Raw genomic sequence first — 15,823 nt, forward strand, 5'->3', positions numbered from 1 at the left:
ATGCGGACCCATTAAAGTGAATTGGGTTGCGATCTACATCCAACGGTCTGCACCGCAAAAAAATAAGTTTTGTTGGCAACGAATGATACACCTGTCAACTACTGTGCTAAATAGGCTATAGAGATGTTTGGCTCATGTATAAATACCTTTTACATTCCTTCCCTTTAACACATGAATGTCTGATTAGAGTATGAAGTATTAATGTTATTCCGACCATAGATCAAGTGTCACTTGAAATCATAGAAATGGAATGCAAGAATCTGTCTTGCTTTTTCTATAGATCATAATGAGCCCTCAGTATGGTTCTGGTTTTGCCGCTCATGATAGAAGGTGTTTGTCCCCCCTCCATACTATCTCCATGTCCTATGGCCCCTGCCATGCCAATTATTTAGTTCCACTTGAGAGAAGAGTCCTATGCTGATTTCCTTCAATGGTTACCACTATATATAGGGTGAGTCCCCTCTGTCCAAGAGCCCTTTAGCAGCCACATTGTTTGTCTCTATGGTATATATGCATACTTAAAATTTCAAAAGTGGGACATTTAATGGGGTTGGTTCATCTGGGACATTAAAGAAATATAGCTAGAATATGCTATTGATATCGGAAAGGTGCAGGTTCCACCTCTGGGACCTGCTCTTATCTCCAGAATGGGGCCTCTGAAGAGAACGAGAGCACACCATGCATGCATGGCATGCTCTTCTTTCCTCACTGTGGGAGTTATGAAAACAGCAGTGTTAGCCCGCTCAGCTGTTTTCAGTAGTCCTATAGCAGTGAATGGAGATCACTGCTCAAGCATGGCCACCTCTCCATTGACTATTATGGGATGGCTTGAAATAGCCAAGCTGGCGCTCTGTTATTTTTGGAGCTCCCACAGTGGGGAATGGAGGGTGGTTGCTCATGTGTGGCCAACCCCTTTAAACTACTCCCTGGTAATGTCCCCAAAATAGCAACTTTTTGGTTAAATTTGCACAAAGCCTGTCCATTTTCAGCCCGCTTCATGGTATTTTCCCACCAAAATTGGGGCTGTTGCTATGTATGCATATACCCTTGATGATATCACAGTACTCTTTTGTATTGTAGTCACACTCATCCGTCACTGATTTACTTTCAATTGTCATCTTTTTAGTACAGCATTATTGTATTATTCTAAAGCAAACATAACCAATAAATTAATTACCAATTATAAAGCTTTTTGAAACAATGCAGAATACGATTTTGATTTTGCCTGTGTCGCGTTAAATCTCGTGTGTCCCACTCATGTGGTCCACCATGGAACAGCATCCATTTACAATATATTTAATAAGCGGAAGACCAATAAAAGGTTTCAAAGAGAAGAGAAAGGAGTCTACCAACATTAGCATACATGATTTGCATATTGTCTAGAAATGCCAGAAACAATTTAAGTCTAAAACATTGTTTTCTCTTGAACTAGGGGTAATTAATTCATAGATTTGCCGCAATGCAAGTCCGCTCATTGTCAGTATAATAAATAGGCTCCCATAAATAATTTGCTTTACTTATTTTATTGTTACAAATATGCGATGATCTTTAAGTAAAATTTATGACCTAATTTGTTTAGCAGTGAGGCGGCCATAAAACAAATCACCGAGGCTCTAACCAGGTGGAGTGTGGGAGTAGCTTTATGGTTGGAATTGTATGCAGGGGTAATGATTAAACCACATTATAGGGGAGTATAAAACACAGCGGTTGCATAATAAAAGCATAATGGCTTGAATGGATCGCATACCTGTATAAGCATCCACTGTAGTCTCTCTGCTCTGCTGCCGTCCCCTTTCTGCGATGATAGTAATGGTATATTCGGTTCCAGGTTCGAGGTCTGTGAGGTCATACTGGGAGATTTCAGAGGGAACGGTGATTTCAGAAGCCATACCAGATGAGGGTGTGAAAGAAATACGGTAATGGTCAATAGGGCCCACAGCTTTGGTCCATGCTAGGGAGATGGTCTTGTCAGTGGAGCCTGTGACCATGAGCTCAGTTGGGTTATCCAAGTCTAGAACAGAAAAACATAGAAGTTAGGACTAGAGCAGGAAGAAACAACACTGGGAGCTGTATAGAAGAAGTTGTGAGCAAAATACTGAGAAACTTGGTGTCCTTATCTGAGAACTTCTAATCATGTTCATACTATACATGAAAATATCAAATTTTTGACTCTAAGAAACTAAAATAATAATCAATATTTTTAGGACTCTTTAAGCAGCTCCGACTTTAAGAAGTACTTGAGATGCTTAATTTTTGAGTAAATTTCTAAAGTTCCAATCTCACTGTTACAAACTAGTCTACTACCCATCACCAAACCCACATGTGATATTAATCTTGGCTTTAGGATGCAACTACAGGATCTTTTAATAAATTCCCATCAAACCACAAATAACCAGAATGAACTACTAGACCATCTATTTTTGCCAGGTATGAGTTTTGGGCATTCGGTCCTTACATAAAAAACGTCCTAAACATCTTGTAAATATTTAAATCACTTGTTTGCCTACCTACAAAACTCAACTTTTCCCAAAGAGACATAAGCCAATGTTTAGAACAATATCTTGAAGAGTCCACCATCATAATACCTTAAAGTGATCAACCTTCTTCTGAGGTCAGAAGATCACTGACCAGTCCAACATGAAACACAACTATCTCAACGTAATGGGGCACATTAAGTAAAGATTACTGTTTCATACGCCAGTCCACCAAGGGAGATGTGGCAAATTTATGAAGAATGAACTTCTTACATCCTGTGCTGTCAAATAGAAAGCTACACCAGTTATGAACTGAAATTGGGTGAACATGTAAGCTGCAATACCAAGCACAGACGATGGATATGAGTGGCATGACTCTGGGAAAAAAAAGCTGAAAATTTGTCTTTTATCCTACAATTTCTTTTAAATTCTTAGCAGTGTCAACCCTGTTAAACTACTGCATACAGCCTGGTACGGTTGATTTTGCTGATTAAATGATACCTGGGTTTGGTGTTCCCGAGAAAAACATACCTGTGCTTTTATTTATGCAAATGAAGGTTTTAGTGCACCAAGGGGTGGGGCCTAGACCTCGGTGTAACTCGGATCCTTATCCTTCCCTCTGTGCACCGAAGTCTTCATTTGCATAACGAATAAAAGTCGTTTATTTTCAGGAACTACGCAGCCGATTTTCACAAGCCAGATATCATTTTAATCAGCAGGTTTAACCTGGGATTCACTAACCCAAAGAATGAAGAGGTCACACATTCCAGCAAATGGTGCTGGCTGCAGTTCTCTGCTCAGTGGTTGGGAGCGCTGCAGCGCAGGGAAAACTTACAATGCAAAGCAGTGTCTTCTTCATTCTCAGGATCCACTGGTCGAACCTTCATCTACCGATATGCCATCGCTTTATAATTTGAGGATATTTTATTCTATTATATAGTAACATAGGACCCTTTGGTAGCTCCCATTTTGCATAAATGGTAGAAATTGTATAATCTGTGTTGTTTTCCTATAATCAGATAATCAATGAATGAAGGCAGCAATACCTCATGCCTCGTCCTTACTTTCTAATGAATTACAAAACCTCATGAATTATGGTTTATCACACAATAATATCCGCCTTATGAGTATTTAGCAGAGCACCATCCCTTGAGTTCAATTTTATCAAATGTCTACAATTTGTTGATGTTGAGTTGTCTCTTGGGGCAAGGTTATTGTGGTAAGTCAAGGCTTCAAACATCAGGAGTCACATCTGGCATGCCGGCAAATGATAAAAACCATTCTATTATATTAAAGTAAATCTAACGGTTCAAGAGCCGGCAGTCAGTTGCTTTACAGAGATTTCACTGGTGCCTGATGCTTTAAACTTCCATTGACAGTTCTCACATTAGACACTCTGATTGTATCTACTGTGAGAATTAAGTGGACCTAAGAGAGACAGATGCACTTACAGCTTACTATATTTTAATGAGGCTTCAGCTAGATCACAAACACAAACAATGACATCTCTGTATCTGAGTCGCTTGCTGCTGAGCTTTAGCCCAGGGATTCTAACTGCAAAATGAAGACAGCTTATTTACATACAACTGGTGTTTCCTTCGATTGTAGAAGGTGCACGCATCAGGTTGCATACACTCCTCAACATTGAAATAGCAATACCAAGAAGGACAAGCAATAAGGTTATGAAATTTGAGGAAGTAACGATTGTCGCTAAAATCTGCAGATGATTAAATTTTCAAGCATCTAGCTCCAATCAGTGGCATATGGTAAACACATAAAAGCCAGACTGAAAGCAATATTTTTTAGCCACAAGAAACATCAACAATCAGATCAAGTAGTGTGGGATGGTTGTTCGATGCCTCCTGTTCGTCGATCTGCAAGTTATCCCCACTTGTTGCAAACTCAGAGGGACTGAATCTTTGAACTGAAGACGTTGGTTAATCACTCCGGCTAATCACTATGTGCCTAGGCTGAGACGTCAGTACTGTTCAATGGTTTATGTCCCAGTGGTTGGCAGTACAACAAGGAACTAAATGACATCAAGAGCTGCACCTCTGCAATATGTCTGTGAAGGTTCTCATTTATCCAGGTCATGGTATATCTGTAAGGAATAAATCAAGGCAACTGGACTTACTGTAGATTTCTTGAAAACGTTTCACTCGTTCTTCCAACGTGCTTTCTCAATTCTGAGTGACTGTACAAGAATTCTCTGGGAATAAATATGTAACTGAATCAACATCTGGTAATTATACCCAGCATGGGGTCAAAGGTGTTGATCCATTATCCTAATTGGAGTCAGTAGGTGATAATGACCTCCCAGAAAAAGGTGTCAAGACAGCATTGTTTGTGGCAGACAATAGATGTGCGGATGCCTGCGGATAAAGGAAGATGCACGGTTGTACTTAATACATCTGACTACGATGCCAAGGTGACCACACTCCTGGATGATAACAACACATATGAGGCCCTAAGACGAGACCCAACCAGTGGCTACAAGAAGAAGGTTATAGAACTATTACAACAACTAGAAAAGGACAAAATCATTGATAGGGCCATGTATCATCGCCTCTACCCTGGGGAAGTCCCTCCATCTATTTATGGACTTCCAAAGATACATAAGGAGGGGACCCTTCTCAGGCCCATTGTCAGCAGCATCAACTCTGTGACCTACAATGTGGCAAAATACTTAGCCAGAATCCTAGCGCCCATGGTTGGAAACACACAACATCACATACAGAACTTTCAGGATTTCACCACCAAAATCCAGAACTTGGTATTGGGCACAGAAGAAACAATGGTCTCCTATGATGTTACATCCCTCTTCACCTGCATACTCACCACAGAGGCAATTGAAACAGTCAGGAAACAGTTGCTACTAGACAACACCTTAGGCTGCAGAACAGAACTTAGCCCAGACCAAGTGTGTGCCTTATTGGACCTTTGTTTGAGTACCACCTACTTCAAGTATAAGGAAAAGTGCTACAAGCAAAAACATGGCGGTGCTATGGGATCGCCAGTCTCACCTATTGTAGCGAACCTGTATATGGAGGAAGTAGAAAGGGAAGCCCTGACCACTATTAAGGGAATTACACCGAGTCATTGGTTCAGATATGTGAATGACACTTGGGTTAAAATTCATAAACAAGAGTTACAGGCTTTCACCGACCACATCAACTCAGTGGATCATAACATCAATTTCACGCGGGAAGATATGCAGAACAACAAACTGGCATTTCTGGACTGTCTTATAACAGTGGAAGAGGGAAGGAAGCTAGGAATAGAGGTCTATCGAAAACCAACACACACAGACCAGTACCTGCTATTTGATTCCCACCATCCTCTAGACCACAAACTGGGAGTCATCCAGACTCTACACCACCGGGCAGAGAAAATCCCCACCAGCACAGAGGCCAAGGAATTCAAACACCTCAGAGGGGCACTTAAAACTTGTGGGTATCCAGATTGGGCCTTTGTTAAAACAGAAGGAAGGAGAAGAAAGAGCACCAAGACTACCAGTGAGGGCGAGAAGCATGACAGACGCAAGAATATGGTTATCCCAAATGTAGCTGGGGTGTCTGAGAAACTCAAAAGGATTTTTAATAAACATCACATCCCTGTCTACTTTAAACCCAGCAACACACTGAGGCAACAACTGGTTCACCCAAAAGACCCAACGCCTAAACACAAGATGGACAACATTGTGTACGCAGTCCAGTGCAATGAGGAATGCTCAGAACTGTATATCGGCAAACGAAAAACAACAACTACATCAGCGTATGGCTCAGCATAGAAGAGTCAAAACCTCTGGTTAAAATTCAGTTGTGTACTTACATCTAAAAGAAACAGGTCACACCTTTGAAGACCGTCAAGTACGTGTTTTGGATAAGGAGGCCGATTGGTACAAACGTGGTGTGAAGGAGGCCATCTATGTAAAAATGGAGAAGCCAAGCTTGAATAGAGGCGGGGGGTTAGACATCTATTGTCTGCCACATACAATGCTGTCTTGACACCTTTTTCTGGGAGGTCATTATCACCTACTGACTCTAATTAGGATAATGGGATCAACACCTTTGACCCCATGCTGGGTATAATGACCTCTGACCCCATGCTGGGTATAATTACCAGATGTTGATTCAGTTACATATTTATTCCCAGAGAATTCTTGCACAGTCACTCAGAATTGAGAAATCTACAGTAAGTCCAGTTGCCTTGATTTATTCCTTACAGATGCACCTCTGCAAGAACAAATCATCTGATTAGAAGAATCACTGCAAGCAAAAATGGACAGCACATCCAAAGCCTTAGGGAGGCAAACAGTGTCTACACAAACCATGAGAAGACTTTCACACAACATCGTGGTACACGCCAGATGTCCAGCTACAGGTGTTCCATTGACCTTCCACCATTGTTCTCAAATTCTATCATGGTGCACAGCAAGATAGCAATGGAGGTCTATCCCTTCAGTGATGAGTTACACTTTTATTTTGGACACAATGATAGTCAGAGATTGATCTCACATTAAAATCATTGGGAGTTGTATAAATGCAGTGAGCTCCTCCGAGTGGTGGCTACAGGCAGGGGAACAAACATAACACTGGCGGCCCATGCCTGACACCATCTCCCTTCTCCGGGCTCGCCCAGCTGCCAGAATGCTCACTTGCCCTCTTGCCCTGCCATCCTAGCACTTCGTGCCTGACTGCTTCTCTCTCTGCTTTTTCCTCATGGCACGGCAACTGTAGTATTGCTGCCATATTCACTCCACACTGGCTAAGGCCTGCTCCTCACCTGCAGTGCTTTTTGGGCTTGCGCAGTCCCTCCAGATCTTCAAGGGCCAACACTCCAATGTTTTAATCTACCAGCCTATTCCTGAGCCTTCCCAGGGTATTTAAGGCACATTCACCTGTGGGGGCTGCCTGAGCTAAAGGTATGCAACTAGCTAATTTCCTGTAATGGTGCTTTTTTTTTACATTCTGACCTTCTGTGCTCGACCTCTGCCTGTTAACTAGATTTGACCCTTTACTCACTGACCTGGCCTTCGCCTCATCTTATATTGACCATGTGCTGCCTGCCCTGACCTTTGTCTTATTAACTGGATTGTAGAAACCCTGCCTTCCCTGACTTCAGGTAGTCCCTGACTATGGTTTTGCCTGATCCCTTGGGTACCCATTGGTCAGCAGTCACTGAACAGAGACTAATTCAAGAGGTAGGAGCCTGGTAGTTTCCTTGTAGCAGAGTCCATATCCCTGTATCAGGGTGAAGACCAGGGTCCATCAGGACAATGCTCTCAAGAGCAGTCCAAAGCCTAATCTGTTCAGTGACACAGCGGATCCACATCTGCTTACGTTACAACAAGAATGTACTATTTCACTCAGGGTCAGTGTGAAGTGGAATAGCAGAAGTAACTCAATGCCAGTCTTGCTCCCAACAAGGCCCCAATAACAGTTTTGTGGTCTACATCCAAGGTAGCTTTGTCTCTGGATCATTCTTCCTATCTGTCTAATGGCTAAGTACATGAGGGTTCACCACTTCTTGCCCCTCAGCAGTTGTATTTACTGTATATCTTTAAGTCAACCGGTATGAGCGCCATGTTGAAAAAAATGACACATGCACTGTCCCACCACTGGGATGGCTCACCAGCCTTCGTCAATGACTTCAATGTTTAATGTACCTTACAACTATTCCAGTCCCTAGTTGAGTTTCCAGTCTAATCTCAATCTGCCCCACATATGCTAGGAAGTAAATGAACTAATCAAAGTATATTTTTGGTGTGTAGGAGGATACTGACGTTCTTGGAAGTAAGCCGTGAAAATACAGGCAAAATAAATACTTCATCTAGAGGTTGGCATGATGTTCCGGTTGTGCTAAATTAAGTCTAATATACAACATCTAATAAAGCGTGCAACATTTTTATGTAGATGCTGGATAAAAAAAAATCTATGTCTTAAAAGGCATTAACAATGTATTTTTGGTTGATGAGATAAACATCCAAAATACTGCCTCAATCAAATTCAAACCCGGAATTATACAATAATGGACATGGTAAATGTGGTTTTATTGACCAGTAAATCCATAAACAATACTAAACATTCATGTCAATAATTATTTTTGGGAAAAATACAATATACCGGTACATTTGCATTTCCAAGTCCTATATTGGTTAATTTCCACAAGATTCCAGTTTCATTCTAGAAGGCTTATGTACATGACTAAGCAAAGCTTATGAAACAAAAAACCCCGCTGTATGCTACTATATGAAATCGGAGGCATACAGAGGTATAAAGTAGAGGCCCCAGGCAGTTTTGGGATTTTTATGTAAGTCCTTTTATGTCTCTGCACAGAGCTATAATACGGAGGTTGTATGAAGTGTGAGGATTTGCTCTGGTAGGCAGGGTAAGCTGACGCAGTACAGAGGCAAAACAAGTTCGTAAATCAAAATGTCAATGTTTATTCACACAAAAGGCAAAAGAAAAACGACTCATTACAGTCTTGGTGTTAATTCCCACAAAGAAAAGTCCATAGAACAGACACGTTACCTTGCTAGCCGTTTTATCCCCGGCAGTCCACAGCGGGCTTTAGGGGGCCTGTTTCCCAGCGTGCAGCCCTTATGCGGCTCCCAACCTTCCAGCACAGCACCATGCTTGAGATCCCAAAACCGAGACCGAGCTGCCGAGCCCAGCTGCTTATTTAAAGGACGGCCAGGTGCTGCCAAAACCCGGACCGGCACTTAAACTCCGGTCTGGTATCTGATCTCACCTGGCTGGAAATCAGCCCAGCCGCCCATGTTGGGAGGAAAATACCTGCCTTCCCAAACAAAACCCCTCACTGCGTCACAGAAGGTATAAAGGGGTTGCTCCACAAAGTAGATTCTATATTTTTCAAACCAGCACCTGGATCTTAATACTTTTGTAAATGTACAGTATGTAATAAAAATGTTATTTTAGTCACTGACTTATTCAATAAAATGTATCTGTATAGTGACACCTTCTGTTTGTTCTTTTCCTTATTTCTTTGTCCACCTCATACAGGTGGTCGCACATGCTCAGTTCCATCCTTCAACTGCCACCAGTCATTTCTTCTGTTAGAAGCTCTGACAGTTACAGGGGGAGAAAGGCAGCAGAGAAGACACACCCCTTGAAAAAACACACGCTTCCTGATCTGCCATCTTGACATAACTCTAGCAGAGCAATTGGAGAAATGACTGGGGGGAGCTCTGGATCCATGTGAGGTACAGGGCTGGTTCTAGCTTTATTAGAAATAGATTATGCACTATGAGGTGTCTGATTTACATTTTTTTGCGTTAATCATGGGAAAAGCCCTTTTAATCAGGTGGTTTTTTTGTAGTGTCTTAAAGGATATTTCTGGGGCTCAAATATTGATGGCCTATCCTCGGGATAGGTCAACCATATCAGATCATGGGGGTCCGACAGATGGTACCCTCTCGATCAGCTGTTTCGGACAGCTGCTGGAAAAAACCTCTAGCAGCTTGGAAAATGTAGCAAAAGTGACCCACCCCTGTATTGCACGCGCATTATGCGAATATTACATTGCCGATTTTCACAATTAAAAAAATAATCGCAAATTTGCGAATATATGACGAATATTTTACAAAACATTTGCGAAAAATCGCAAATTCAAATATTGCCCATGCCGCTTATCACTAGAGCTCAGCTGCAGTACCCCTGAATAACCACCATACACTATACGGAACCTTCTACTTCTGGCTCTGTCCACTGTATAGTCTCTAGTGACTGCCCAAAACAGATGATCAGAGAGGGTGCTGGCTGTCGGACCCTCACTGATCTGATACTGAGGATGGCCCTTTAGGACTCATGCACACAAATGTGTCACCTGCGCTGGCGGATGCAGACCCATTCAACTTGAATGGGTCCGCGATCCATCTGCACCACAAAAAATAGAGCATGTTCTATTTTTTTTTGCAGTGTGGAGGCACGGCCCGAAATACCACGGAAGCGTTTCGTAGTGCTTCTGTGGCCTTCCGCTCTGTGCCATTGCTCCGTATGTTCCGGATTGCAGACCCATTCAAGTGAATATGTCCCCATCCGTGATGCGGTGAGCACACAGTCGGTGTCCGTATTTTGCGGACCTGCTGTGTGCAGGCTGCAATACAAGCACTGCCGGCACATGTTCGTGTGCATGAGCCCTGACGCTCATGGATCAGCTATACGAATAGTACTTTAGGCACAATGATGTAGACATTGCCAAACACACGGCCAATTTTCATGCACTTACCAGTCCGGGCGTTCATTGTTGCGGGAGCGCTGTGAAGATTATCTCGGATGGCAGATATTCCAATTCCGTATTCTGTTCCTGGGATCAAATCTGGGAGAACAGAAGGACACAGAATGATTATAAGGACGAGGGCTTATCCACTGTCCATCACAGCAAGCGATTCCACGCTCCACCTCAGTTCATGTGATCGTCAAACGGAACCTTTTGCACGTCTTAAACTCCTATAAATTCCTCTTATCATTCTCCCTGTGTCATGTTAAGAGCAGGAAGCGAATTAATCAAGTTTTAATCAAATTTTTGTCAGCTTGGTTCCAAACTGATACGCTTTCAGGCCCACGAGCGCAGTGACACCCCCAGATGAAGATATTAATATGTCTCCTTTTACGATCCCTGTCACTTAACTCCTCATGTGGAGATGGATGCATGCGCTTTCTTGTACAAAAGCAACAGTTTCTTGAAAAATTGCTTCTCTTTGATGTCGTCAAAGTGGCATGTTAGAGCTTCACTGCCATATCCTTTTTGATGTATATTGAATTTATTTTTTGTAAAAAAATAAAAAAAAGTTACATCAACTGATCTTGTGTTTAATAATATAAAGCGCTGATCAGACTTCTATCATCTCTTTTATGAATATTTGCATGTACTTAGCTGCCATTGACATAATGCAGTGAGTCCCTGACTGTACCCCAAAGTCTGCCATGAAGGGAAGCAAGAATTGAGCAAGCAGGAATTTTAACCCACTGTTTCCCCCATGACATGAGGGCTTTAGTAGCCACATATCGACCTTACAAACAGATCTGTTAATTGGAAGCCAGAGATGAATTGTTCTGCCTGGTGGACAATACATCCTCCCCATCTTATAGATGGTCCATCGGGGTTATCCCACAAAAATGTATTCCTTGTATGCAAGGGTACGCCTCCAATGAGGCCAGGTGAGGCTGCTGATGAGCTTCCACTGCCTTTAACAGTAGGGCTTGAGGGGATGGTGGGGGGGGGGGACATGGTCGCACCACACTTATCCATTTGATTGGGAAGAGCCCGCTGTCGCCATCTTGATTAAAGATCCGTGCATGGTGACTGGAGGTCGTGCGAGATTTTGGGCTGGATCTTCAATCAAGATGGCAGTGGGGGGCTCTTCCCAATGAAATGGATGAGGGAACCCTCACTCCTGCAGCTAGTCAAGATCCCTCTCTCAGACCAGACCAGGCAGCCGCTCCATCTATTTCCTACACGTATATACTGTATGTCATGTCACTGTATATACTGTCACGTTATAAAATGTCATTGTATAATACTATTTAGGGGGACCTGACAATAAAATCTTTCAGTCCTCTTTCCGGGTGGGCACTTGCTGAGTTCGGAACGTTTAGTAGGTGCTTTCGCTATACCTATACCCCTGCAGAGAGCAGTGATTTTTTTTTTTTTGCATTGATAGAGTGGAGTGCTTTACTCTAGATATTTGTTATATATATTTAACAATATATTTAGAGACATTTTATATTATAAGATCTATAAAGTTTTCCATGTGGCTGCCTTGTAATACTACATGTCCCCTGTAGTGGCCACTGCAGAGAAACTGCTTAGCAGGATAACAGATGACCATCAGGGGCTAGAGATCCATCGTGATCAGCTAATCGATGGGCCTTCTTCATAAGACAACATCTTTTATATAGCATAATATAGACACAAGGAAATGATGAAACAAACCTTAAACAGAGGAGATGAAATACCATGATGTCATCTGACGTAGTTTATGAAGTTTATTAAAGACGGTAATGTCAGGAAAGTTAATGAATTCTGTCTCATTGATTTATGACATGGTATCACCACACTCACTAATACTTCAAAGTACTGTTGAGAACCTTTTGTAATGTGAAAGCGGATATATTTTTAGAAAGTTGAAATATCAAGAATAGTTAAAAAAAAACTGCTGAAAACAAATTAAAGTCCTGTTAGATTTTGAGATAAATCTTTCGCTGACAATCTGGGTGAGCAGCTTTATACCACAAGGTCATTAATCATACAAGATGATGTTCACAACGTGAGCCAATGTACTATGTACTGTAACGAGGAATATGATCCAGGACCTTGATAAATGGTTTTCTCTCCTGTTCTGCTCATGTCTCTCTGAGGCGCTTAATACTCCATACATTGCAAAATAGACAATTTATCCCAGTACCGGCATTCCTTATGATACCGCACCATCAAGACCAGTCACAGTTGTCAGGAATACAATAACATTTCATATAATCAGGTCAACACTTTCAGCTGCTTCTTAATATAGCATTTAACTTAGATCAAGGCAGTCTGCTCTATCTTTTCAATGGTTGTATGTGCAGGAAAAAGAATTATTTCTGTTCAAAACATCCAACTCCTTTAGCAGCATAAAGCTGTCCATTGAGTATGAGTTGAGTAGATCTGTGTACCTATGAGAACCGCCATTGTCCCTGGAGTCTGGACACTTATGAAGGACAGGCCAATCAGAAGTTCTTCCAGTTGGCCAGATGTGTCCTTGCTTACCTTTCCTCTAGGTTTAAGACAAAATGCCCGACAGAGTAATGCTAAAGTGTTATTTTCAAAAATAGTCATCTCACACCGAGTATTTTGGGATATCTCGAGCCAAGAGTAAAGCTAAGAAACTAGACAATTCTTACCTACTATAAGGTCTAGTAACTAAAAAACCTAAAATACTCTGAGCAGGTGGGGTGCTACTCAAGATTATTACCTTTTTAGTAAGTCTAAAAAAAATTATACTAATTTTTAATCTTTGCAAATCACCCCTTTGTGGGCAGAGCTACAAATTAAAGCATACTTACCTTCTTCCATAGTCAGACGATGACTTCCAGCCCCTGTGATCTCCAGCCTCTGCTGCTCAGCTTGGGTCTCTGGATTGTGATATAGTGACAGATCTCACAGAGGTGAGAGGCAAGGAAGGGGTGGATAATGCTGTCCACACCCCTATTCCACCACAGGTGAGACCAGCTGGAGGTGCTGGGGCTGGCATAAAGCATCTCCCAGGGTGTCAGTCTAGGGGAAGGAGATTCATTGTGCAACAGGGTCCTGCTGGAGGCTCTTTATTAGTGTTCTCAGCCGGGCTGGCTGAGGGACCACGTGACTAAGTGCTAGCCGGAGCATTGGGGGACGCCGTGATGCCTGGGTGCAAGGGTCACGAAGCCGGAGTCAGAGGGACTACTGGGCTACACTCCCCTATAAAGGTACTGGATGTGAGACCGTGTGTGAACAGGGCTCTGTACAGCCAGGCAACTGTGAGACACTGGGCTGGGAAAGCCGCTTGTAATTACTGTGTGCGAACGGTGCTTTAAGTAAGGTAGGAAGATACCTTGTTTAGTTAGAGCCAAGCCAGGCAGGTGTTTATTTTGTATGATTTATGTTTGTTTTGCTGAGGTGCCAAATAAAAGCGATGTTTGAACCTTAAACTTGGTGTCTTGCGAAGATACTTGCGTAAAAGACCCCCGGAGAAGAGCTATCCCCCCACAGGATGTAAACTTCCAGTTTGACACTGCTGCAGCCAATCACTGGCTGCAGTAGTGACCTGCTCCCCTTGCATAATGAGACCATATGTCATGACGCAGGGGTGCAGCTAACCGTTGCAACCAGCGATTGGCTGCCGATGCATCAAGATGGAAGTTTACATCAAGGCATATGAGTGGAGCACAGCGGAGGCTGGACAGTGCAGGATCAAGGATCAGGAAGCAGGTAACTATGCCTCCCTTTGCAGCTCTACACAGAAGGGGAGGTAATGCCAACCCCACCCCAACTTTGCATAATCGCTTTATTATTAAGAGTTGGACCCCCCAGTGATCTGATATTGATGGCCTATCCTAAGTGATTTCGGGCAAATAAATGCCGGCAAATAATTACACAAAAGTCCCCAACACTTTGGGCAGAACTATCGTCAGTGGGGTCAATAAGTGTATCAACCAGTGCTCATTTGCATCAGTCTATTACACTGGCCAATGCAAAGTACATGGGTGAAAACGATTGCTACCACAGTGGTTCTTCCCACATTCAGTTCTATTGATTTTATCCGCAGCACATCTCTGATTACACAGGGAGATGTAACCGGGCATCTTTCATATCACCTATGAATGCTTTTTTCCCAATAATTGGCGCGAAAATCGCTCAGTGTAACAGGGTTTTAACAAACACTCAAGCAACTTGCCAAATACAGCATGGCTAAAGGAGATCCTTTAGAGGAGATTGAATATAAACTAATCCATGCATATCAGGACAAGGAAAGTCAAAGGGAAAGAAGTGAAAAAAGCTAGAGTTACAGTGAAGTTCCAAATGTTATTTAAGACAAAGAGAAAATTGGACTGTGAACTGGTAGACCATGAACAATGCCACCATCATTACTAAAAGCTAAGTTAAGAGTCAGGAGAAAATCTAGCTCCATTCATGTTTCCATCTTTCCAGTTTGAGAGGACAACAATATTGGTCTGAGAGATTGCATGATTGTCAAAAAAACATTCCTGAGAGAAGTGAATAGATATAACAGAAGACAATTTGCATTAGAAAACCAACTAGACATCGGATGAAGCTTCACGGACTGACTAGTCTCATTTCAAGACCTTTGGAATGATCTTGAACTGCCATCAAGACAAAACAATAGACTAGCCAATCTTAAAAGGGTATTCCAAGATTTTATTATTGATGGCCTATCCTCAGGACATCACATCGCTGCACTCCAACCAATCCGCTGTTTCAGAGTAGCTCCAGGGCTGGAACTACACAATGGATGGAGCTGGTAATTGCTGCATTAATCCTAGTACTGGAGATCTCTGGGGGTTCAAGATATTGCCCCCTTGCTAAGCAGATATTGATAGTCTATCTTGAGGCTAGGCCATCAACAGTAAAATTCTAGTATAGCCCTTTAAAGTAGTCTAAAGTTGATCAAAATGGATGATTTCAATTAAAACTATTGTTTCAGCTGACCGATGACAGACTATTGTCTGAAAAGAGGTCAGCCTTGTCTGAAATTTTCGTAATGATTGTTGAATAAAAAAAAAATGCTTTTGTTCAAATAACAATCAATCATGGATGAATGATCTTTCTTTTTGATGCAACGTCCCTAGAAA

General features: G+C 42.3%; 1 protein-coding gene across 1 annotated transcript in view; it reads right to left on the reverse strand.

Annotated features, from left to right (window-relative positions):
• TNR (tenascin R) overlaps positions 1 to 15,823 on the reverse strand; it is a 189,671-nt gene that overhangs the window by 91,006 nt on the left and 82,842 nt on the right. The window contains exons 8-9 of the mRNA XM_044301949.1: positions 10,725 to 10,814; positions 1,748 to 2,011 (exon numbers count right to left, since the gene is read on the reverse strand). Coding sequence (XP_044157884.1) covers positions 1,748 to 2,011; positions 10,725 to 10,814 — 354 coding nt within the window. The remainder of the gene's footprint in view (positions 1 to 1,747; positions 2,012 to 10,724; positions 10,815 to 15,823) is intronic.

The sequence above is a fragment of the Bufo gargarizans genome, chromosome 7, assembly GCF_014858855.1.
Source record: "Bufo gargarizans isolate SCDJY-AF-19 chromosome 7, ASM1485885v1, whole genome shotgun sequence".
NCBI lineage: Eukaryota > Metazoa > Chordata > Amphibia > Anura > Bufonidae > Bufo > Bufo gargarizans.